This window comes from Psammomys obesus, unplaced genomic scaffold (assembly GCF_907164565.1).
Source record: "Psammomys obesus unplaced genomic scaffold, mPsaObe1.curated_primary_1811, whole genome shotgun sequence".
In the NCBI taxonomy this organism is placed as follows: domain Eukaryota; kingdom Metazoa; phylum Chordata; class Mammalia; order Rodentia; family Muridae; genus Psammomys; species Psammomys obesus.
The window spans coordinates 2,778,881-2,801,318 of record NW_026596466.1 but is presented as its reverse complement, the minus strand read 5'-3'; the positions used below and the strand labels follow the sequence as shown (position 1 = coordinate 2,801,318).

The 22,438-nt window shown below is 51.0% G+C and overlaps 1 protein-coding gene across 1 annotated transcript in view; it reads left to right on the top strand.

The window, feature by feature from the left end:
• The window catches only part of LOC129670104 (protein sidekick-1-like), a gene marked incomplete at its 5' end in the record, with an annotated part of 897,806 nt that overhangs the window by 694,510 nt on the left and 180,858 nt on the right, over positions 1-22,438 (top strand). Inside the window, 3 exons of the mRNA XM_055598542.1 lie at positions 691-827; positions 21,092-21,239; positions 22,164-22,304. Of these exons, the coding sequence (XP_055454517.1) occupies positions 691-827; positions 21,092-21,239; positions 22,164-22,304 (426 nt within the window). The remainder of the gene's footprint in view (positions 1-690; positions 828-21,091; positions 21,240-22,163; positions 22,305-22,438) is intronic.

Sequence of the window (22,438 nt, the reverse complement as noted above, 5' to 3'; positions counted from 1 at the left end):
AAGGCAACTTGAGGTAGAAGGATTTCTTTTAGCTCAGAGTTCCAGGCTATGGTCCCTTACTGTGGAGGAGCTGAGGTGGCAGGAATTTAAAGCAGCTGGTTGCATCACAACCACAGTCAGCAGAGATAAATGGATGTTATGCTTAGTGCTCAGCTACCCTCTTCTACTCTTACACAGTCCAGGTCCAAAACCCAGGGAATGCTGTCGCCCACAGCGGGCTTGGTCTGCCCACATCAATCAAGACAATCAAGGCAGTCCCCTAAACACCCGTCCATAGGCTAATTTGGTCTAGACAATCCCTCACTTAGACTTTCCTTTCGGGGATACTAAGCTATATCAAGTTAATAGTTAAAACTATCATAATACTCGACCCAATTTCTAGTCTATGCATGCACACACATGTACACACATGCACACCAAAAGACAAGACAAAACATAATGTAATGAAAGTTCATGTGCACATGGCCCCTCTGAAGCTTCCTGTGTTACGATGGGGGTATCACAGAGATCACAGCAAATTATGTTCAACTCACACCACGAGGGGTGGATTGTTTGTCCTTTGGGGACCTCAGGGAGAGCAGTTCGTTCTCATTCCGGAGCAGTAGGCACCATCTCTCTCCAGCTTCAGCAGCAGATGACCCGGCAGTCTGGTTTCACTTTTCCCTGTTCTTTTTCCTCCCCTGCCTCCAGTGAGCTGCCTCACCCGCCTCAAAACCTCCTGGCCAGCTTGAGTCCTGTGCGCAGCCACGCGGTGACACTGTCCTGGGTCCGGCCCTTTGATGGAAACAGCCCGGTCCTTCACTACATTGTGCAACTGTCTGAAAACAGTAAGTAGCAAAGCAAACTGTTGGCCCCAAACCGGCTGTGTGTGTGCGTGTGTGTGTGTGTGTGTGTGTGTGTGTGTGTGTGTGCGTGTGCGTGTGCGTGTGTGTGTAGGCTTGGAGGCCAGAGGAGGACACTGGGTGCTCTGCTCTGGCACTCTCGGCCTCACTCCCTTGAGACAGGCTCTCTTACTGAACTTGGAGCTAGGCTGCTGACCATCAAGCCCCAGTGATCCTCCTGCCATTGCCTGCCACAGCACTGGGGTTACGGACCATCTGAACTCAGCTCCTCATGCTTGCACAGCAAATGTTCTTATGAACAGAGCCATCTCCCCAGCTCCAGACTTCAGACTTCACGTGCTTTTAATGCCGCGTCCTTCCCACTGACCCCCAGCAACAGTTACTCGCCTGTGCTTTACAGGTAGCAATGCAGAAGCAGGCGGGTATGTTAGGAGAGGAAAAGTGATGTGGCTGGAGAGAGAAGGCATCCTTAACGGGCTCTGGAGAGGGCCTGGACTTGAGACCTGTCCAACAGGAGAGAGGACTGCCTCAGAGGTCCAAGCGGACAGTATCCTCCCCGGGGCATATGGTACCTCCTGGAGCTGGCCTCACAGTGGGCAGTAGCAGTCTTTTGCATCTTGGGAGGGTTTTGTAACTGGAGTTCGGGGCTGCCTGCTACCTGTCTGCAGAAGCCGGTAGGCAGAGACAGGAACTGAACCTTTAGAACTGCGCTTTGTTCAGGGAGCCAGCCACCTGAGAGGACAGCAGGTTAGCGCCCCCTCATCTCCAGTGATGGGCTCTGTGGGGGAGGGGCAGGACAGTCATCTCAGAGCTCTCTCCCCCTCAGAGGCCCTCAGGTTTCAGAGACTTGCGGTGTCTGGGTGTCTGTGCTCCTCCTTCCAGCCCTGGCCTGCTCCTTCACTCTGCATGTCAGGCACACGCGTGGAGCCTGAGGCCTAGTCCGTGCCTGCGCCTGTCAACCTTGTACTCCTCTAGGACTGCTGGGCTGGAAGGGGTTAACTCAGAACATGCCAACCATTAACAGTGTGTGTGTGCTAGGCCGGGGGTAACCCGAGAGTGCCGACTCCTTCCTGTGGCACGGAGCGTGGGGTGTCTTTACAATGCAGAATACGAAGGTCTCCAGCATCTTTCCCTCTGCTGTAGAGGTGGTGCCAATAGGGAGCAGCCCTGTGCCTTCCTCCTGCGCGCAAGCCACTTCCTTAAGCAACCCTGGTTTCCTGCCAGCCAGCCTGTCCTTCCTCCCTCCTCCACTCCTCCTTGCCCTCGCCTGCTTGCTCCTCCCACAGCCCTGCACCATGCTGGCAGGGATGGTACCGTCAGCAGTGACAGGGACAGAGGGACAGCTACATACTGTCACCCCCAGCAGCCTGAGGAGTTGCCTTTAATCTTTTAGGGACCTCAACTCAAATAAAGCCGGATCGCTGACTTCATCGCAGAAAAGATTCAGGGCGAGCCAGTGAGAAGCAGAGTCTGCATTTATTAAAAGACATTTTTAATATAAATTTTAAGCAGGAGGATTAGCAGGAAGTGGGGTGCTTGGGAAGAAAGATGGGTGTGGGCTTCTCAAAGAATTGTCTCTCCTGCCTTTATAATACTTAGGCAAGGCCATCTTGCTGTGTTTGATGCTGTTACCCTCAAAGTGTCAGCAGGGAACCTAAATCAGCTCATGGGGGGCAGGGGGACCTGAGGGCACCCGGCAGGACTGCAGTTGATAAAGTGGCCCTGTGTCCGGGAGGGCGCAGGACAACGGGGATCCACTCTGTAAAAAGTCAACAGTCTTGTCTAAGATTCCCAGAGAGGAACGAGGCCCCACCCGCAGGCACGCACATTCAGGCCCCAAGCTTGCTTCGTGGGGGTGTTAACCTTCTTCTTTGAGATGCCTTCGTAGGAAAAAGCATCGTCTCTGTGTTGACCACCTTCACAGCAGAAGCTGTTGCCTGAGTTCTTGACACTCAACCGGCCATGGCTTCAACCGGACTTCAGAGAGAGCAGATCCGTTCCTTCCCTTGCTCTCCTCCTTTTCTTTCCTTCTGTTCTTCCTCGGAGTGCAGTCCAGAGGCTTCACCTCCCTCCCTGATTATGGCACACACATACTTGCTTTTACTGGCATCTCGCCATCATTTTAGCCCTAACTTTGTTCCTCTTCCCCCACCCACCATCTCCATTTCCCTCACCTGTAGCCCAGTTTCTGGGTCACTCAGGCCACAGTCCTCACACCCTCCACAACACCCACCTGAGCAGCAGCAGTCCTGGCCTTCAGACCCCGAGGTTTCTCTGACGCTCTCGTCCCTTCTCTCAGGAGCCCATGAAGGACACCTCACTGCCTTCCGAGGCCCTGCTTCCATTTTTGCTTTCTTAGCCATTCTCTCCACAAATACCAGTGCTGGTTCCCTCCAAATAGCAGTGGGGCTGGTCTCTGTGACCCCACAGGGCTCCCACAGCATCCAGGATGAAGCCCAAACTCTCCAGGCCCGTGTAATCTCTGCTTGTACAGGCCACCTCACCCTGCCGGGCATGTGTCAACTGCACAGGCCTTGTGTTGCCCCTCAGCCCCTGTCGGATGGGCCATGGACCGGCTCCATGTTTTATCCTTCACTGGGAACACTTACGGGGGTACAGCATTGTTCCTCCCCCACTGTCCCCTCCAAGGGGCTCATCAGTATCAGCTCAATGTAACTTTGGAAGTGTAAGCTAGAGTAGAGTCTTCCTTAACATTTTTTTTTTAATCAGAAATGGGTTCTAGGTAAGAACTCCCACTGACCACGCTCCCAGCCAACGTTCTACTGATGACCACATTCCAGGCCCTCAACGGGGCCTTATGTGGAGGCCGCTCCACCATAGGAGTCTAAGCCTATGCTCTGCCACAGAGCAATGGTTTACGCCCACTCTCTGATCATAAGTCCATGCCTCAGCCACAACAGCAGGCTTGGACACAGCTCAGGGGGAGGTGCTGGAGTCAGGCCTTTCTCCATCCTTGACCTCCGACCTAGCTTCCTTCCATAGAGAAGGCAATACTGGGACCAGGCTGCATGATAACAGTGTTTTCGTTTAACCCCCAGTCAGAGAGGGAAGAGGTGGCGTTATTTATTAAAACAGCCTTTCAGAAGACAAGGTTTTCCTGACGATGTCATGGCTGCATGGCCTTTGACGATAATGTGTGTGGAGAGAATGTGACAGGAGCAGAGCTCTTGCCATCAGAAGCTGACAGATATCCGCCATAAAGACAGCTCCCGCAGGCATCCATCTCCTGGAGACAAAGGGCCGTGTTCTGCTCTCCTTTGTGTTCCTGTCCCTAGAGTTTAGTAACTATTCTGCAAAAAAACCCGAGATGGCACGGATCTGTGGCAGAGCCACCAGGATGGACTACGGCGTGACACTGTCCTTGGGGAGAGATGCGAACAAAAGCACACTCACCCAAACAGGGAACCAGCAACAGACCACGGTAACGATACCTCCAGGTACAGCTTGTTGAGCCAGTGGGCGGTTCGGGGTCACCCTCAGGAATGTGGCTGAGGGGTTACTCACAGGAGCAGGGACCACAAAGCAGCAGGTGCATCATCAAAACTCACCCTAGCAGGAGTGACAGGCGATGACTCAAGAAAGCTGGAACCCTGGCGTCCTCTGCGCGACTTCCAGGCACTTCGGTGGACCAGAGTCTCCTCTCCTAAGCCATCTTCAGCGCCTGCGTCACGTTAGCGAAGTGGGGGCCGTGTGCGTCTGTAAGTTTCAGGAACTTCCTGAGACTTTCCAGTTGTTTACTTCCTCAGTCCTAAGGAGCCTCCCTCTAGCATGAAATGTTTCAGTTTGGAGGAGAGTCCTATACATGACATTCTGGGCAGTCTTCCATCAGGGAAGTGTTCAACCTTCCCTTGACACCACAACGGGCACTGATTCAAAATGCCCAGCCGACAGCAAGACTTATTCTTCCAGTCAGGCATACTGCCTAAATCAGAAGCAAGCATTTTACGTGGCCATCCATCCGTCCACGTTGATTGACATCTGCTCTTTACCAGGCAGCCTGGTGTGTGACCAGCCTCCACTTCAGACAATAAGGAAGTGGTCAGACACATCAGTGCTCAAGGCGCAATCAGGAAAGAACCTGACGTACAATCCTGAAGAGCTCCAGCTTACAATAGTGATCTGAGAGTGATGGCACACTTTGGTAATCCCGGTGCCGGAGAGGTAGGGACCAGTATTCCCAGGTGCTCATTGGTCAGATAGGGGAGCTAAATCAGGAAGTCAAGGTCCCACTGAGAAGCCTTGTCTGGAAAATCAAATATGAGCAACTGAGAAGTGGTGCCGGATATTGACCTCTGGCCTCCACATACACTGTGTGTGTGTGTGTGTGTGTGTGTGTGTGTGTGTGCATAGAGACACAATGGTCCGTATGTCACTACCTTCTGGTTCTTGTGTGTTGTGGTTCTGGGGCTAACCCAGTATCCTGCACATGCTGGAAAGGCTCTCTGTCAAGAGCCACCCTGCCAGCCCCTATCTGTCCTTCCCCTTGACCAGTGGTCACCCAGAGCACACAGTAGATAGTTTTGCAGATGTTTTAAGATGCTTCCATTTGCTAAGAAGGTGTCAGAGAATGGCACTGACTGGTCCCTCATCACCCCATTGACCCTCTCATCTGGACCAGCTCGAGTCTGCCCTCAGCCTGCCAAGTGTTGAGAGGGTAGGACAGTTGCTGCATGCCTGTCCCTGACTTCAGCTGTGCAAGATGGATCTATGGCCTCCATAGAAGCGGCATGTGTTGCTGCCAGTTGGTTGGTCATATGCCTTCCTATCGCAGCGAATCAATGGCTCGCCTCCATCATCTGGACCTGTGATGAGCTTTTTATTTTTATTAGGAATGAGCGTCGTTAAGAAGCAGCTGAACATGCAGGCTAATTACAGCCAGAGAGAACTGCTTAGCAGCAGGCACACTGAAACGGAGATGGTATTTGGCCCGCGCTCAGCACTGAGAAGTGGACAGTGCTAAATAACCCCAGCCACACAACACGCCAGCTACTCGGGAGAGTGGCTGCTGCCAGCTCCGCCTAGCAGGCTGACAGGGTTGCTGTTCTCCTGAATGCCCTCAATCCTGCGGGAACCGGGAAGATGAGGCCCAGTGGCTCAGGCAGAGGCTTCCTTACTGCCTGCTTTCACCACACTCTGCCTGCTTTCACTACTCTTGCCACCACAGAAGGGCTTTCTCAGAGGTTTATAGACCACATGCAAGAGCATGGTCTTCTGCACTTGACTAAAGTCAAAACTCTGTGTGGAGAATGCCTTGTGCCTGTAGGTTTACTAGGTCCCTCGTGCCATGAAGCTTGAGGGTTCTCTTGTCGCAGGTGCCTCTTGGTGGCCTGGAGGCAGAGATGGAGGTAGCATTGTCATAAGGCTAGTTCAGAGTACCCAACCTGGTGAGCTGAGGTAGGCAGGGGATTGGTTCCAGTACCAGGGCTGGGGACCAAGCAAGGAGGCTTCTCTGTAGAGCTGAATATCCTGGACCTTTGGGTAGCATGAGAAATTGGTTGCAAAATGAAAAGCATTTTTTTTTCTCACCCTAAAATCTGTACTGACTGTGGCCAAGAATGATGTATCTATGGGTCAGGGTTATTAAGGGGAGCTGTCGGAGGGAAAGGAAAAGCTCTGATGTGGGCCAAAGCCGCAAATGAATGTGGGTCTCACCAGCACCTCTTCGGGCTGTCCTAGCTTCACGGAGACTACCCCTTGGGCCATCTCACAACCCTGTAAATCCTAGAAATTGCTCCGATTCAAATGACTCCTGTCTGTAAAACATGCAAATGGATGCAAACGAGTTTATGCTAGAGGAGGCAAGACTGTGCCTGGCTGTAGCTCGGTAGATGCTGATCAGCCTCGCACCTGCTTGTCGGTTCATTCTGGCATTATCGATGTACGAGTGCTCTGCGTTTCTCTCGGCACAGTTGGAACATCTTATTGGAATCCGTGAGCTAATTAAAACTGTGCATGCAGGGCAACGGGTGAGCGCCAGGTTCGGGGAGAGACCCTACCTCAAAAGCAAGGTGGGGTGCAACTGAGGAGAACCCCAGCATTGCCTCTCTGGCCTAACACACACACACACACACACACACACACACACACACACACACACACACGCAGCGGGCACATGCTCAATGTTCAGTCTTTATTCTGTGTTTGTAAAAGAGCAAGGATGCTCCTTTTTATAAATGTATTGCTGAACTTAAATGAAAATTTGTGCTGTGTTAAAAATGCACATTCTCAACGTAACACAAGTTTCCATAGAAACCCTGATGTTTAAGAGTGGTGATCCTAGTTCCCAAACTGAGTCCTGGCCTGTTTCTACATGCTGGACCAAGACATTTCTGTGCTCAGCTAGGGTCGCAATAGTCTTTTACCAGTTAGTAAGAAAAAACAAGTCAGTTCTTCATCATATTTGTTAAGCTTAGCACCAAATGCTACATGTGTCATAATAAGATATCCATTATTTACACACATATTTATATGTTTTTTAAAAACCTAAACATCTTCTGATACTTAGTTCTTGATTTTTGTTTTTAATAAATGTGTTTACAGCTGTCATTTCTGTATTTCTGAAATTTAAATTTAGTTATAGGATGAAACATGTTTGTACTTTTATTACAAATTTATATATGCTCATAGCCAGGTATGGTAGTCCACACCTGTAACTCCCACACTGGGAGAGTTAAAGTGTGAGGATTGTGAATTTGAGGCCAGCCTGGTCTACATAGTGATACCCTGTCCCAAAATAATAGTAAAAATATAATAATAATAATAATAATAATAACAACAACAACAACAACAACAAATGGCCAGTACAGTCTTCATCCCAGGCCCGGCTCCCTCCTCTCTGCACCCTCCAACACTGTCATTCAGTGTCTCTCTGTCTCTAGGCCTCCTTCCCTTCTGGCCCTGTCTCCCTAGAGGAAAGGACTCCAGTACCCCTCTCACCCCCCAACCCTCCCTAGTGTGCCTCTTCTCCCGGGAGCCCCGCCCCGCCATACCCTTGCCATTCCTCAGCACCCTTCTTGATCGTTCCTTCTATTCTGGAGTCATCCTGAACGTGGCTCCTGAGGCCCCCTTCTGCCTCTTTCTTCACTCATGCAGTGGGCAGGGCATGTGCATGCAGATGTGTGGAGATCAGAGGACAACCCCGGGTGCCATCCCTCGGGTGCCATCCACTTTGTTTCTGAACACAGGGTTCTCAGTGGCATGGAAGCCACCAAGCAGGCTGGGATGGCTGGCCAGTGCACTCCAGAGGTCCACCTGTCTTCGTGTCCCCAGCACTGGGATGACAAGGACAAACCGCAGGCCTGGCTTTTTACGTAGTTGTTTAACGAGAACACTGCAGGTCAAGCCATCCCTCCCTGCTTCGCTCTGACCTCTTCTTTTCCCGTGTCTCTCCTTGCTGGATTCACCTGCAGACTCACTTTTCCCTCCTGTCCCTGCTGGTGCTCCCTGAAGACCCAGAATTCATTCAGCTGCTTACCCAATGACCCTGCAAGTCTCCACCATTCACCTTTCCCATGCTCAGTCTCAGCATGTGTGTCTAGCTGAAACCTCCATGACCCCCAGTCTGGAGGCCAAGGCTCTACTGGGAGGCTACACCTGGATGTCCTCTAGGCTCTGTCGAGTCCGCCTGTCCATAGCACTTGTCACCTTTGCCCCTCTGAGCCAGAGATGGAAAGCTATTCTGAACTCCTGCCACATTCCCTTTCCCCCACAGCCCACTTCCCTTCTCCATCTCCACCACTACTAACAGAGAATGGCTGCTGATTGCCCAATGTGTGTGGCCCCCTCAAGGCCATTCCTCAGTGAGCTACTAGGGGCGCAGCTAGAGAGTAATGCCTAATGAGAGCTTGGCTTGATGGGGTTCAACGGATAGGAAATGTTGTCTTCATTCCTGCCTCTAGGGGAGCGCTGCTATTGCTGCTGACCATGCACTTGGCCTAGCCAAGAGAATTTCTCCCCTGGAAACCCCTTTAAGGGGGCTGTAAGGGCTCCAGGGAGCACTGTGCAGCAGGGCCGGGAGCCCCCTTCATAAGCGAAAGTTCCCAAAGGTTACATTGCTTCCAGCGGCTGGCCTGTCTGCCCATCATCTCGCTAGCAAGTCCGTCCTCTGTAGAACTCACCACCTGAAGAATAGATTGTGAGCTGATTAGCATGGGCGACAGCCCCATTCATCATCCGGCCACCGCCTGCCTCTCCAGATTTGTCCTCAGCCGCTGAGCGGTTTGCCTTTCTGTGCTTCGGCAGCAAGCATTGCTTGTACTTCTCTGAGCATGTCTGGGAATTGCATCTTCCCCCAACTCCCTTCCTGACGTTCCGCGGCCTACTCCTGCTTTCTCAGTTCCCGTCAGCTGTTGTCCTGGTGTCAGAGCACTTCCTGTCTCCCTAGTCTGTCCTTCCACCAAGATGGGCTAGGCTGTGCCATCCCGGTCTTCTCCTCTAGGGGGCGCAGCCACAGGCCGCTTCTGGCGTGGGAAACAGGCGTGCGCCTCCGCGTGCTGTCCGTGGTGCTGAAGCACCCGCCAGGTGATGGTGGTCCTTAGAGTAACAGCAAAGGCGGGAAGCAGCTGCAGGGACGCCAGAAAGCAATCCTTTTCTTACTAATCCCGTCCCCCAGGTTTGCGGAGACATGCGCCTATGTTTCCAGCAGAGTTGTGGTTACAAGACCCATGTCTTCTTAAAGCTGTACCTTTTCCGATCCCCAGCACAGCTGGACACATTTTTCCAAGTTGCTTGGGCTTTTTGAAGTTTCTCTACTGTGAGCTGTCAGTTTTCTTTCCCCCGTTTTTTCTAACTAGGATTTGAAATTTCCTTTTTTCTATCATTTATGACAGGTCTTTGTTTTTTTGTTTGTTTGTTTTCAATTTTCTTTTTATACTTAATTTTTGTAGTTCATTTATTTATATTTTAGTCAGTGTTTCATGTACCCCACCTGTTCTCAAATTTGCTGTGTAGGCGAGGGTGACTTTGGAATTCTAATCCTCCCTCCTCCACTTCCCAGATACAGACATGTGCCAATATGCCCGCTTTATGAAGTATTGGGGGCCGAATCTAGGGCTCAGTGCCTGGACCCCCCAACTGAGCTACGTGCAACCCAGCGCCAAGGCTTATTTTTGACAAAGAAGTGTTTGGTTCTTATGTAGTTTAGTCTGCTGATATTTCTTTTATATTTTCTTCTGATTGATTTGGATTTGGATATTTTAGCACTATCAGGCATAAAATGAATATCATAGATTTGCGTCTTTATTTTAAAGGACTAATTTTTCGCATTATTTAACTTTTTAATTCAGCTGGAATATAGGCACGCCATGTAGAAGAACATGGTTCTACAGTAAACCCGCATGGTTTACTGAGCAGTCCACTTATTTTATAATGTTAATTTTTCGCATGGTAAAGGTGCCTGCCCCCCTCAAAAAAAAGGGCCCGATGACACACCCCTTGATCTCAGCACTCTAAAGGTGAGGGCCAGCCTGTTCTACATAGCAAGATCCAGGACAGCCAGGGCTACAAAGTGAGACCCTGTCTCAAGTTCAGGATTTTTGGGGGACCTAGTAAGTCATCGCCAGGTTTTTTGTTTGTTTGTTGTTTTGTTTTTGTTTTTCTTTTTTTTTTTTTGCTTTATTTTGTTTTGTTTTTCTCCATCTAATTTTTGTAACATTTTAGTGGTTTTAGCTCCAAATGTGTTTCAGCAACTGATATAATGACTCCCCTCGTTCTCCCAGAATTTACTATTTCTCAAAAAAAATAAAAAAATAAAAAAAGCAGCTCCATTGAGGTACACTTTCACTCTGACAGGGCTTCATAATGTAGTCAGAGGTGGTCTCAGGCTTGCTGTGACCCTCCTGCCTCCACTTCCCAAGTGCTCGGATTATAGATGTGTGTGACTGTGTCTGACTCCCACTGAGTTTTTAAGCGAGGAGTTAAAGCTGTGGTGGGCTCTGTGAGGACTGACCTCTTGGTGGCTCCGTCTGTCCCTCTGGAGGGCCTGCGCTTATGCACTTACTTTCTGTCTTGCTTTCCAAACCCTTCAGGTTGGTAGCCAGGAGCAGTCTGCTCTTCCCATTAAGGTTGTCCTGCGGCAACGGTTCTCAACCATTCCATCCTTCCACAGGGGTCGCCTATCAGATATTTGCATTACGATTCACAACAGAAAAATTACAGTTATGAAGTAGCAACAAAAGTAATTTTATGGCTTGGGGTCCCCACAACATGAGGGAGTGTGTTAAAGGGTCTCAGCATTAGGAAGGTTGAGAGCCGCTGTCCTAAAGTGTCAGCTCATTGCTGTGGAAGTATCCACCCACCACCTGGTCTTTGTTGGAAGACCGGAAGCCTATTGTCATCCAGTCACTGGCTGCTCCATTCCCCACTTCCTATTCTCTTATTATTCTAATGATTTTTCTGTTGATCCTCTTAGTTTTCAAAGTAAACAATCATAGCTTCTCCAAATAATAGAATTCATTGTCTCCTCTTTGTTTTCCCTATCTTGCTGGGCTATCAGAATACTTTTAAATGATAATAAGCCCAGTAGAATCTCCTGTTTTTTTTTCCCCCTGATCTCACTAGAATATCTTCTAGGATTTCAGTGCTTTGTACAATACTGGGGTGGGGAGGGGTTTGTTATATATTGAGTCATAATTTGCATAGAACAAAACACAGAGATCTAAGTGAGCTCTGACTAATACATCTATCCCTGTAGTCTGTGCTTTGAACAAGATGTGAATCATTTCAGTCTTCTACAACATTCCCTGGCTCCCTGTCCAGTCACTCTGACCCCTTCGGAGACAAGCACCTTCTAATTCTCACCTCCACAAATGAGTTTTGCCTGATTGTGAACCTCACAAAAGTAAATAAGTCGTGGATTGGAAAGGTCGATATTTCACAGTATAACCCTCTCTTTCTCTCCCAGTCTTCATTTTTAGGATTTTAAAATTTATAGAGAAAGTTTTCTTATTTCTAAGCACCTGTCAGCGTTCTTTAAGGGCAGCCATGTGAGAAACTAGAATCATCCATCTCTTTAATTCCCCCCCAACCGCCTTCAGTGTGGAGCCTAGCAGAGCATCCTCAGGTGGACTGAAAATGATGCGGCCCCTTCCGTCCATTGTTATTAGCTGTGTCAAGACACCTGGGCAGAGCCCGGGTCCATCTGGGAGAGAGAGACACTCAGGAAATCGAATCACAAACCCAGGGACACCAGATGTAGCCTAAGCCAGCACCTGAACAGTTGCCAAGGAAGTGTCTCTGAGAGTCAGGATCCTCGAAGGAGGGGCTGTCACTCCACAGGAGAGGCCAGAAAGGCCCTCTTGGAAATGAACCGCATGTGGAAATTTGCAAGGCCTGGATATGTATGCCGCCTTCGTAGGCTTGCCAGGGTGTAGAAACCTGGATGCAAGAACTATTATGGAGCCCCTGACATGCCCAGCATACGTATTTATAAGAGCAGAAGGTTCTTTGGGCCAGGAGAAGCCAAAGGCAAGGATTAAATGGACTACTTTTTTAAATAAAAAAAGACATTTTCTATATAGCATTATATATTTTAAGTCCAGTGTAACACATATTGATTGCCGCTAGAGAAATGTTAGCAGACATACAAAGAAAGACGAGCTTATCTGCCTCCACCACAACCGACTGTTGCTGGCAGCCCCATGACTTCCCTTCCACACAGAAAGGAGAGACCCATGAGGAGTGCCGAGGGAGCCCGGAATGCCGGGCACAACCCACACAGAGCTGGGAACAAGCTTTTAGGCAGCAGAACTTGGCAGGAGCATAGAGAAAAGAGTGTGAGGCTCCGGGGGTGGATCTGGGGAGGGTGGTGTGGACAGTCACCTGTCCCTCAGTTGCTGACACACTTCCCCAGGAGAGGGAACCAGGAACAGCCTGGTCTTCGGGAAGCAGGAGGCTTCTGAGGAGCATAGATCTGGGCAGAGCACCAGTGGTGGCCTTGAGCAACAGCTGTGTGTGAGTCTGTCCTGGGGTTCTGGTAATGACAGCAAGGGTAGAATATTCTACAGTGGCCTTTCTATCTATCTATCTGTCTGTCTGTCTAGCCTCTGTCTCCCCCCCCTCCCAAAGGCTGAGGATGACCTTGAACTCCTGATCCTCCTGCCTCCACCTTTTCAATGTTGGGTTGACAGGCCTACTCCAAGTTTATGCAGTGCAAGGGTTGGAACCTGGGACTCTGCATTTGCCAGGCAATCACTCCACCAACTGTACTATACCCCAGCCTACCTTTGTGTGCGCGTGTGTGTGCGCATGCGTGCGGGGTGTGGAGGATAGAGGTCGGCACCGGGAATCTTCCTCTATTGCTCTCCCCCTTGAGTTTGGAAGCTGGGTCTCACTGAACTCAGAAGTCACGTGTTAGCCCGCCTGGCCAGGCAAAGGGCCCTGCGGCACACCCGTCTCAGGGTACAGATAGCCACCACTGTGCCCGGGTTCACAGGCTGCTGAGATTTGAACACAGGTCCTCACGCTTCTACAGCAAGGACATCTCCCAGCGCCCTTCAACTTCCTGAAGTGGGGCTTGGTGTCGGCTTCTGGTCCAAGGCTAGCTTCCAGAACACTCTTTGAGCCTGCTGGCTGGCATCACTGGAAAGCCAGGGCTCTTCCAACACAAAGAGACCCTGAGACACGGGTTCGTTCTTTCTCCTAACCCACAGGTGTCTCTTCATGCGCAGACCCGGCTGCCTCACGCACTGCACCCCGTGAGCTCATTTGCGCTGCCCTGCAAGCCGCTACCGACTGTCACCGCACAGTGTGTTAAACATCTCCCCGCACGTTTGCTATTATGTCCTTAAAAGCCGATGGGCTCTGTGCTGTTTTGCTCGCCTGTACGGCAGAGACTTTGTTCTCGTGCTTCAGAGCGTTCCGGTGCTGTCTTTGAAACTCCCTCACAGCCTTTGTTGCTGTTAGGAAGGGCTTCCCATGCAGCTCACTTTTCCGTGGGATTTTGCATATGGAGCCTTAAACCAATAGCCCTTGCTCCCCTTTTAAAGCACGGCCCAGGAGAAAGCACCTGTCACAAGTATTGATGGCCGTTGTAGGGACTCGGAGGTGGACTAGCATGCGCTGGCTTTCTGCCCTTATGGGGAAGAGAGTGACCACGTACCTGCCTGCTGAGAAGCTCTAAGCACCATGACCCTTTACTCCTTTTTTTTTTTTTTTTGGCTTATGTGTGCACATGTGTTTGTGTGAGCAGGTTCCGCTGTACTTGTGTGTAGAGGCCAAAGTTCGTCCTTGCGTGTCTTTCCTCAGGCACTATCCATTATTTCATTTTACAAGCAGTCTAGAACTTTGTCCTGGGGTTCACAAAGTAGGCTGGACTCGTGGCCGGAAAGTCTCAGGGCTCCTCTGGTCGCCATTGTGTTGCCTTGTTATGCAGGTTCAGGAGTTGCACTCAGGTGTTCCTCCTTGCGAGGGAAACTCTCTGTGTACCAAGCTGTCCCCTCACCTCCTTGATAGACCTTCTCTGACAGAACAGCAGAATCCCTCGGTGCAGACGCTACTCAGTCCTTTGTAACCGTCCTCTCGTGCTTCACTCCAGACCATCAGCTTGCCAGCAAATCCTCCATTTTAATTATTTTTCTTTCACTAAGTGTGTTGTTTTTCAGTAGGATTATCCTGCGTACCCCCACCCTGAGGCTCCCTCTCTGACACTCCTGTTGGTGCGCTGTGTTGGCCGGAGCTGGGGAGCCCCTGCTGGCTTCAGACGCCGTGTTTTCCCTCGGGATGTTCAATCATCATGCCTCCTTGGGCTCATGTGGCAGGACAGTTTCTCAGAAGTCCCTCGTTTGTGATGACCTTGGTAGCTTTGAGGCATGCTGACAGTTTTAAGAAGGCTGCTCAGTTGGAGTTTGCCTGATGCTTCTCTTGTGGCTAGCCCACATGGGAGAATCGCCTTCTCCTCAGATCATGTCAAGGACTGTCGCTGTCGGCTTGACTTACACCAGCATTGTTTGATAGACTCTGTGTGTGTGCATGCGTATGTTCATGTGTGTGAGAACCTGTTCATGTATGTAGGGGCAAAAGGACAGACAAGCGTGAATATTGTTCTCGAACCCCACCCACCTTGTTTTTCTGAGACAAGGTCTCTCATGAAACCTAGAGCCCACCCATTGGCCTTGGCTGGCTGGCCAGTGAACCCACGTAATTTCCTGTCTCATCTTCCCAGCACAGGGATTACAAGTGCAAGCCACCATGCCCAGCTCTGAAAAACAAGCAAGCAAAGAGAGTGGGTTCTGGAGGCTGAACTCCAGTCCACATGCTTGCCAGGCAAACACTTTTCTGGCTGGGCATCTCCCGTCGATGGGCCTTTTGAGCTCTGGCAACCTTAGCTTAGCTGAGCCGGGGTCCGGCTCTCAGCTGCACGGGTCCTGAGCATGCAGCGTGCTCCCAAGGACTACAACATCTGTGTTCACACACAAACCCACAAGGACAGCCCGGCATGAGGGGAGGGGTCTTCCCTGTGACGAAGCTGGGGTCTTCGTGCACACAGGAGAGTGGTTCGGCATCCTGGCCTCTCAGTGACTTTCTTAGTTGCTGCGGCTGGGCAACAAAGAGGCGTGTGGGTTCGCCGAGGAGGGCTAGCACTCTGTGAGGACAGCAGCTGTGGAGCCACTGGCTTGGCTGCAGCCACCGCTCATGCCAGTGAGGCTGGCTACCCCCAGCTGGTGAGGAGCTGTTAGCGTTAGCATGCTCTGCCGTTTCACGAGCTTCAGAGTGCAGACACGTGCAGACACGTGCATCCAGGCAGAGACATTAAACCTAGAAAATAATCAGTTTACTCTAATTATGCCACCAAACTCAGTATCATGGGGGACTGGATTGGTCTTCTGTTTGTGATGGGGCATGCACGGGTTTGAGGGGAGGTGTGTGGGTATGCATATGCCTGGGGAGGCCAAGGTCAAGGTCACGTGTCTTCCTCCATCCCTCTCCACCTTAGTGTTTGAGGCACGATCTCTCTGCATCTGGGCCTCACTGATTCAGCTCGGCTTGCTGACCAGTGGGCTCTACCGACCCTCCTGTCTCTCCCCTTCCCCGTGATGGAGCTACACTTTTTAGCTGTGCGCTGCAGATCCAAGCTCAAGTCCTCATGCACAGCAAATGTTCTTGCCCTCTAACCATCTCCCCAGCCCCACTGTTTCATCTTTTAATGTCTCCTAATCAACAAATCCCCCACCATCCTCCCTGTCTTGCCCCACCAGGGGCCATGGTCTCTCTCCTGAGGGAGTTCAGTGCCTGGATTCGGGTCACAATGTTGCTGAATCCATCCCTGCATCTTCTTTTAGTCCCCGGAGGCTGGGTTTGCGTCACATCCCATCTGTGCATTTGAGCATCTATTACCTATGTGTGTGCAAGCTCGTGACTCTGTGCATGTGTGCGCAGGTGTGGGGGAAGCCTTCCCACTGCAGGCACACGTGGCCTAGTGCTTTACACCTGGCGATGCGGAGGTTGATCCACTGGCATGGATAGTGACCCACACACACACACACACACACACACAAACAAGCCTGTGAGGCCGCAGCTCCACCTGTCCTGGAGAAGGTTCCCACAGCTGCAGATCTTCCAGGCTGAAAATTTCTCCTCCGAAAATGTTTTCCTTTTTTGGTAACATTAATTGAGAAAATGGAAATGCGCTGTGTGTGTGTGTGTGTGTGTGTGTATTGAATCCTGCCAGCCTTTGAGAGCTGAGATGTAGTCAGTTGCCTGCCTAGCATTCCATGCACTTGGGAGGTTGAGGCAGAAGAGTCAGATGTTAAAGTTCCTCTTTGGCTACACTCTGAGTTCAAGGCCAGCTAACACACCTGTACACAAACATGTACTCATACGTATATCATACACACCACACACACACACACTCAAGAAAGCAAGCAAGCAAGAACCAACGCGCACACACAAGCACCCAGGAACGGTGAAGACATCTGACATTGCTCTCCGGCCTAAACAGGCATGCTCATACACATGTACCCACCCATGCACATGTAAAAGGCCCACAAAGACACCTCTGTACACCACACACACACACAAAGAAAAAGAAATAACAGTAAACTGTCATCCGAGTTCACACACACAGAACAGAGCCACTGAGCTTCTCAGCCTGTCGGAGTGACGGCCTCCAGACCAGGCACAGGAGGAGCACTTGAGGGGAGGGCGGAGGGAACGGGGGCCTGTGTGTCAGCCCCCGTCAGATGCAACCCGGGCTCTCCAGCCCCTTGGAGGAACCTCGGTAGGAGTCCTGTGAGGCCTGGATGCGGAGAGAATCTTTTTCCTGTTGGCATGTCCAGATGCGCCGTGCTGTTTACGTTTCACCAGTCTTCGGAAGTTCACAGCTCCATAGCTTGTGAACGAGCAGATCCTTTCCATATTACTTTTTTTTGGAGGGGGAGGGATAGAAATTAGGGTGCCTGTGAGATGGATTGGGCTTTTTTTGGTCAGTTTTGCGGTTTAATTTCTCTACCTTCAAGATCTCTTGTTAGCTAGTAGAGATGAAAAAGAATAAATAAACAAAGAAAGAAATAATCAATAAGTGCAACTGGAGCACTGAACAGACCAGCATCAACAGATCAAACCAGGCGGCAGACACTGTGCCTCGGGTTATGGGCACTTAGGAGCTGTTCCTGCTCTGAAAGGAAACCGTGGCCCAAAGCTGTGCTGGGCAGAGACCGGGAGGTACGATCCAGGGGCAGCGGTGTCTTAGGGTAGATTTGTGTTGCTGTAGCAGAATACCTGAGGCTGGGTAATGTGTAAAGATGTCACAACCCAGTAGAGAGGTGGAAAGGAAGGCAGGTACTGTGAGGCAGCCAAGGAGAGCTGCCAGTATGCTTAGAAACCAGTCCATTGTACAACGGAGAAAGCTCGCTCCTGCAAGAAAGGCACTAATCCTTTGTTTGATTATTGTTGTTTTGTTTTCATTTGTTTGTGTACTGAGGATTAAACTCAGGGTTCCACAAGTGTAAACGAGTCCCCAGCCCCACTCTTTCCGCTTGAAGGCCCCCATGCCTCCCCAAAGCTCTCCCCTCCAACAGCATGCCCTGGCATCCTAAGCTCTTTCTTGTTGCTGTAAGAAATACCCCAACAAAAGCAACCCGAGGAAGAAACGGTTTGCTCTGGCTCACAGTTCAAGTGCCCAATCCATCATGGCAGGGAAGTCAAGGTGACAGGAACTGGAAGCAGCTGGTCACGTGTCATCCACAGTTGGGAAGCAGAGAGTAGTGACTCCATGCTGCCGCTGCTCAGCCCTTTCTTCACTTATTCAGTCAAGGATCCCACCAGGGGGTGGTGCCACCCACAGTGGGCAGGTCTTGCCACCTCCATGAATATAATCAAGATAATCCCGAATGCACACTCAGAGGCCCGTCTCACAGATGACTCTAGGTTCTGCCAAGCTTACTATTAACAACTAGCCACCCAGCCTCAACATGAGGTTTGAGGGAGACACAGCAGATTGAAGCCCCAGCAGGCAACTTCCTGTCCTAAGCCTTCTCTGCCCTTCTCTGGCTCTGATCAACTCTTAGTCAACCAACAGGGAACCTTCCAGTATTGTCCCTCCCTGCAATGACGCTGGCTAGCTCAAGCTGTATAAGCACGGAAGCTACTCACTAGCAGACAGAAGTCCAGAGGAAGAGTGGGTTGGAATGAGCTGCCCGAGAGCCTTACCTCCAGGGCTCTGAAAGGAAGTAGGTGGCACAGTGCGTGATCCCTGTTATTTCCTGTTTGTTTGCTTGATGGCCACTTTCCCAAAAGATGTGAGGTGACATGTCCTTGTGGTTTGATGGTCTCTCGGTTGTACAGAAGTTCAAAGGAAACTGAACAGCTCCAAGTGGAAGAGGTCACAGCGAGTGACAGTTTTTAGGTTCTTCCTATCTCACACCAGCCGTGTTGAGGATGAAGCTAATTGTGTAACTGTTAGCCTTGGCAACAGGAGGCCCAGATCCACAGTGTCAGGGACAGTTCGCTGACCCTCTGCATTGTCGGGGGCTCTTGTGCTGGAATCTGCTGAGAAACTCTGGGCTGTAGGACAGTGACAAAGGCTCAGAGGGCTAGGCTTTTCCACAGCTAATTAAGGGCTTACAAACTGTGGGGCTCGGTGTGTGCGGTCATGTGAGTGTGTGGTTCATGCATGTTAGGATGCCCACACGCATGCATGAGGAGAGCACAACACCAGGCGTCTTCTCCCTTTCTACCTCATTGCCTCAGGACAGGGTCTCTCATTGAGCTGAAGCTCACCTTTTCAGTCAGGCTGGCCAGCAAGCTTTCAGGATCTGCCTGTCAGTGCCCCAGAGCTGGGGTTTCAGGAACACACAGCCATGCCCCTGGGTACCAGCGATTCAAACTCAAGTCTTCTTGTTTGTAGAGCAAGTCCTCTGTCCCATCAAGCCCAACACTGTGCTTCTAAATGAAACAGGAAGCGATCTTTGTCAACAGCTAAATTATGCACATCACCAAAAATCAAAAGCCAGAAACATAACTCGGCCCAGCTGGTGGTGAAAACTGCATTTCTAGGAAGCTATGCTCGGAAGCTGCTTTATGTACAACAATTTAAGACAAACAAAAAAATCCCGTCTTTGCAGCCCAACTGGCCCATGTTCCTCGCTCGCTTTCTGTGTGGAGGAACCCAGCTAACGAATTCTGACTTGGGGAGAAGCATCTCTTTTGTTGCCTGTGGGGAGCCTGGGTCCTATTTTAGAGCATTCAGATCACTTTGCAACGGCCTGTAAGGAGCTGGAGTGGCAGGCACCTTTCCCATGAACCCCTGACGCATGCCTCGACCCCCAAGTCAGCCAGCTGATTTCTGCGGACACGGCTGTGATTTTCATGATTTTCATGGGCGGTGTTCGAGGTGTGCTGCCCACAGCCTGAGAAGAGCCTGGTTCACTGGGAATCGAGCATCATCTCTCTCTGACCATCTTTAGTGTGGGCAAAAGGGAGGTTGCTAGTAGCACCGTCTCAGAGGGACAAGAAAAGTAGCTGTGTCCTGGGAGAGCCTGCAGGCACCTTTGTGTTCAGCGTGGGAGCCCACAGCAGATGCTCAGGGTCAGAGCCAAATCACCCATGGCCAGGCTGAGAGGCGTGTTTAAACTCCTCGGAAGATCGTGCAATGGCCTCAGTCCTGCTAGACCTTCCCAAGGCTTCCTTGCCGGCAACAGCTCATTCTGCTGACCGAGGCATCTTTCCACCCAACAGAAAAGCAGCTTCCAAAAGACGCACCATGCTCGCTGTGGACCCTGCTGTGTCTCTCTTCAGCCAGTGCAGCTCAGGGGTGTGGCAGAAGGAGGCCACACTACAGAGGGCTTGCAAAATGTCTAGCTCATCAGTATTTATCATCTCTTTATTAGAGTATTAATGAACATAGCACTTATTTATCATTCCCTGAGGGTTGGAGCACCCTTTTCCTGGAGACAAATCTTCAACCTGCCTGGTGGTGAGCTGACAGACAACTTTTCCCATCTTGTACTGATCCCAGGAATTGGGATTTTTTTTTCTTCCTTGTCTTGAAGTGCCATCTGTATGCAGGCTGAAGAAAAAAAAAAAAAACTTTGTTTTTTTTGTTGTTGTTGTTGTTGTTTTTATACCTTGGCTGAGGGAATGGCTCAGTCAGTTAAGTATTGAGGACCCAAATTTAATTTCCCAGAACCTATCTAGACATGGTGTGAGGGTACAGGTGTGTCAACCCAGCTCTGGCAGGCAGAAACAGGAGGCTGCCTGGAACTTGTTGGCCAGCCAGCCTGGCCAAATCAGTGAGTTCCACACTAGTGAGAGAGCACGTCTCAAGGGAAAAACGACCCCCCGAGGTTGACCCCTGGCCTCTACATGCATGACCATACACATGCCTGTACAACCTCACCTGTATACATAGGAACACATACGAAGGAAGGAAGGAAGGAAGGAAGGAAGGAAGGAAGGAAGGAAGGAAGGAAGGAAGGAAGGAAGGAAGGAGGGAAGGAAGGAAGACACACCTTCTCAGGAAGGACCAACAGAAGGGTCTTTCTGCCCACTTGCCCTGGAGTGGGCAAAGGGAGAACGAGAGGCTCTCCCCTGGGTCTGTGGTGGGGCTCCTGAATGCCACGCCAGTGCGGTCGTTGCTAGCCACACAGCTGAGCGACTCGGTTTGCACATTCGTGAGGTGGGCGAGCCACCACCACCAACCCTGGCGCTGTGTGGGGAGGCAAACGATCCTACTTGTCCACTTACTGCGACGATGCTCGCTCACGTGTCTGACCTTGCTCTGCTGGTTCTTGTAGACTCTCCATGGAAGGTGCATCTGTCAAATGTCAGCCCGGAGATGACAAGTGTCACTGTGAGTGGCCTGACGCCAGCCCGGACCTATCAGTTCAGAGTGTGCGCTGTGAACCAGGTGGGCAAGGGCCAGTACAGCACAGAGACCAGCAGGTAAGCGAGCCCATGCTCCGCCTCCAGCCGAGAGGGAGGTGTGGGCCCCAACAGGAGACACAGGGATGAGCAACCAGCCCTAGGGGTTCTGGCCGCAACCGGAGCAGCGTGAACACTGGCACGTATTTAGCTAGCTGTACTTCCTTAAGTGTTTCCCATGATGCTCTGTGCCTTCTCTTCAGGGACAGGGACTCTCACAGTCCAGGCTGGCCTGGAACTCACTTTGTAATTAAGGATGACCCCCCTCGGCCAACACAGTGCTGAGACTTCACATGTGCCCACCATGCCCAAACTACACAGTGCCAGGGACGCAACTCGGAACAGAGCTTCCTGGTGGTCCCAGTGTTTCCGTTGCTGTGATAAAATACCCTGATAAGAGCAACTTAGGGGAGGAAGGGTTTATTTCAGTTTTCCAGTTCCAGATTACTGTTGGCCATAGCAGAGAAGTCAAGACAGGAACTCCAGAAGCGAGTCAATATCACATCCACAGTCAAAAACAGAGGGAAACGGACATGTATGTGCCTGCTCGCTTGTGCTCAGCTAGAGACCTGTGCTGTTCTACAGATCAGGCCTCCTGCCTAGGGAATGATACCACCCACGGTGGGATGGGTCTTCTCATATCAGTCGGCTTAAAAGACAATCCCCACAGACTGCCCACTGACCAGCCTGACGTAGATAACTCCTCATTCAGACTGTTTGGTCAAGTTGACAGAGCCAACCATAGCACTAGACAGGTCCTCTGTCGGCCACACATCTGCCGTTGCCTCCTGGCTGAGTTGCTGGCATGTTGACTGTCACACCTTTGGCACACACAGCCCCAGTGGGGTCAGCTGTGTGCTTTGGGCTGGTTTTCTCCTCAGCAAGGCTTTGGGCTGGGCCGTGACGCTGGCCCTTACCTCTCTCTCTGATATATTTCACCTTTAGGTTGATGTTACCTGAAGAACCACCAAGCGCTCCCCCAAAGAACATCGTGGCCAGTGGGAGGACTAACCAGTCCATCATGGTGCAGTGGCAACCACCACCTGAGACGGAGCACAACGGGGTCCTGCGGGGCTACATCCTCAGGCAAGTGCCTCGGACAAGCCTCCAGGCCGTCCGTTCACTGTTAGGAGAAGCCAGTCAATACTTTGGGGTCCCGGGCCAAGTGACAGATGCTAGGGAGGATTGCAGACTGCAGCAAAGCAGAGTTTACAACTAAT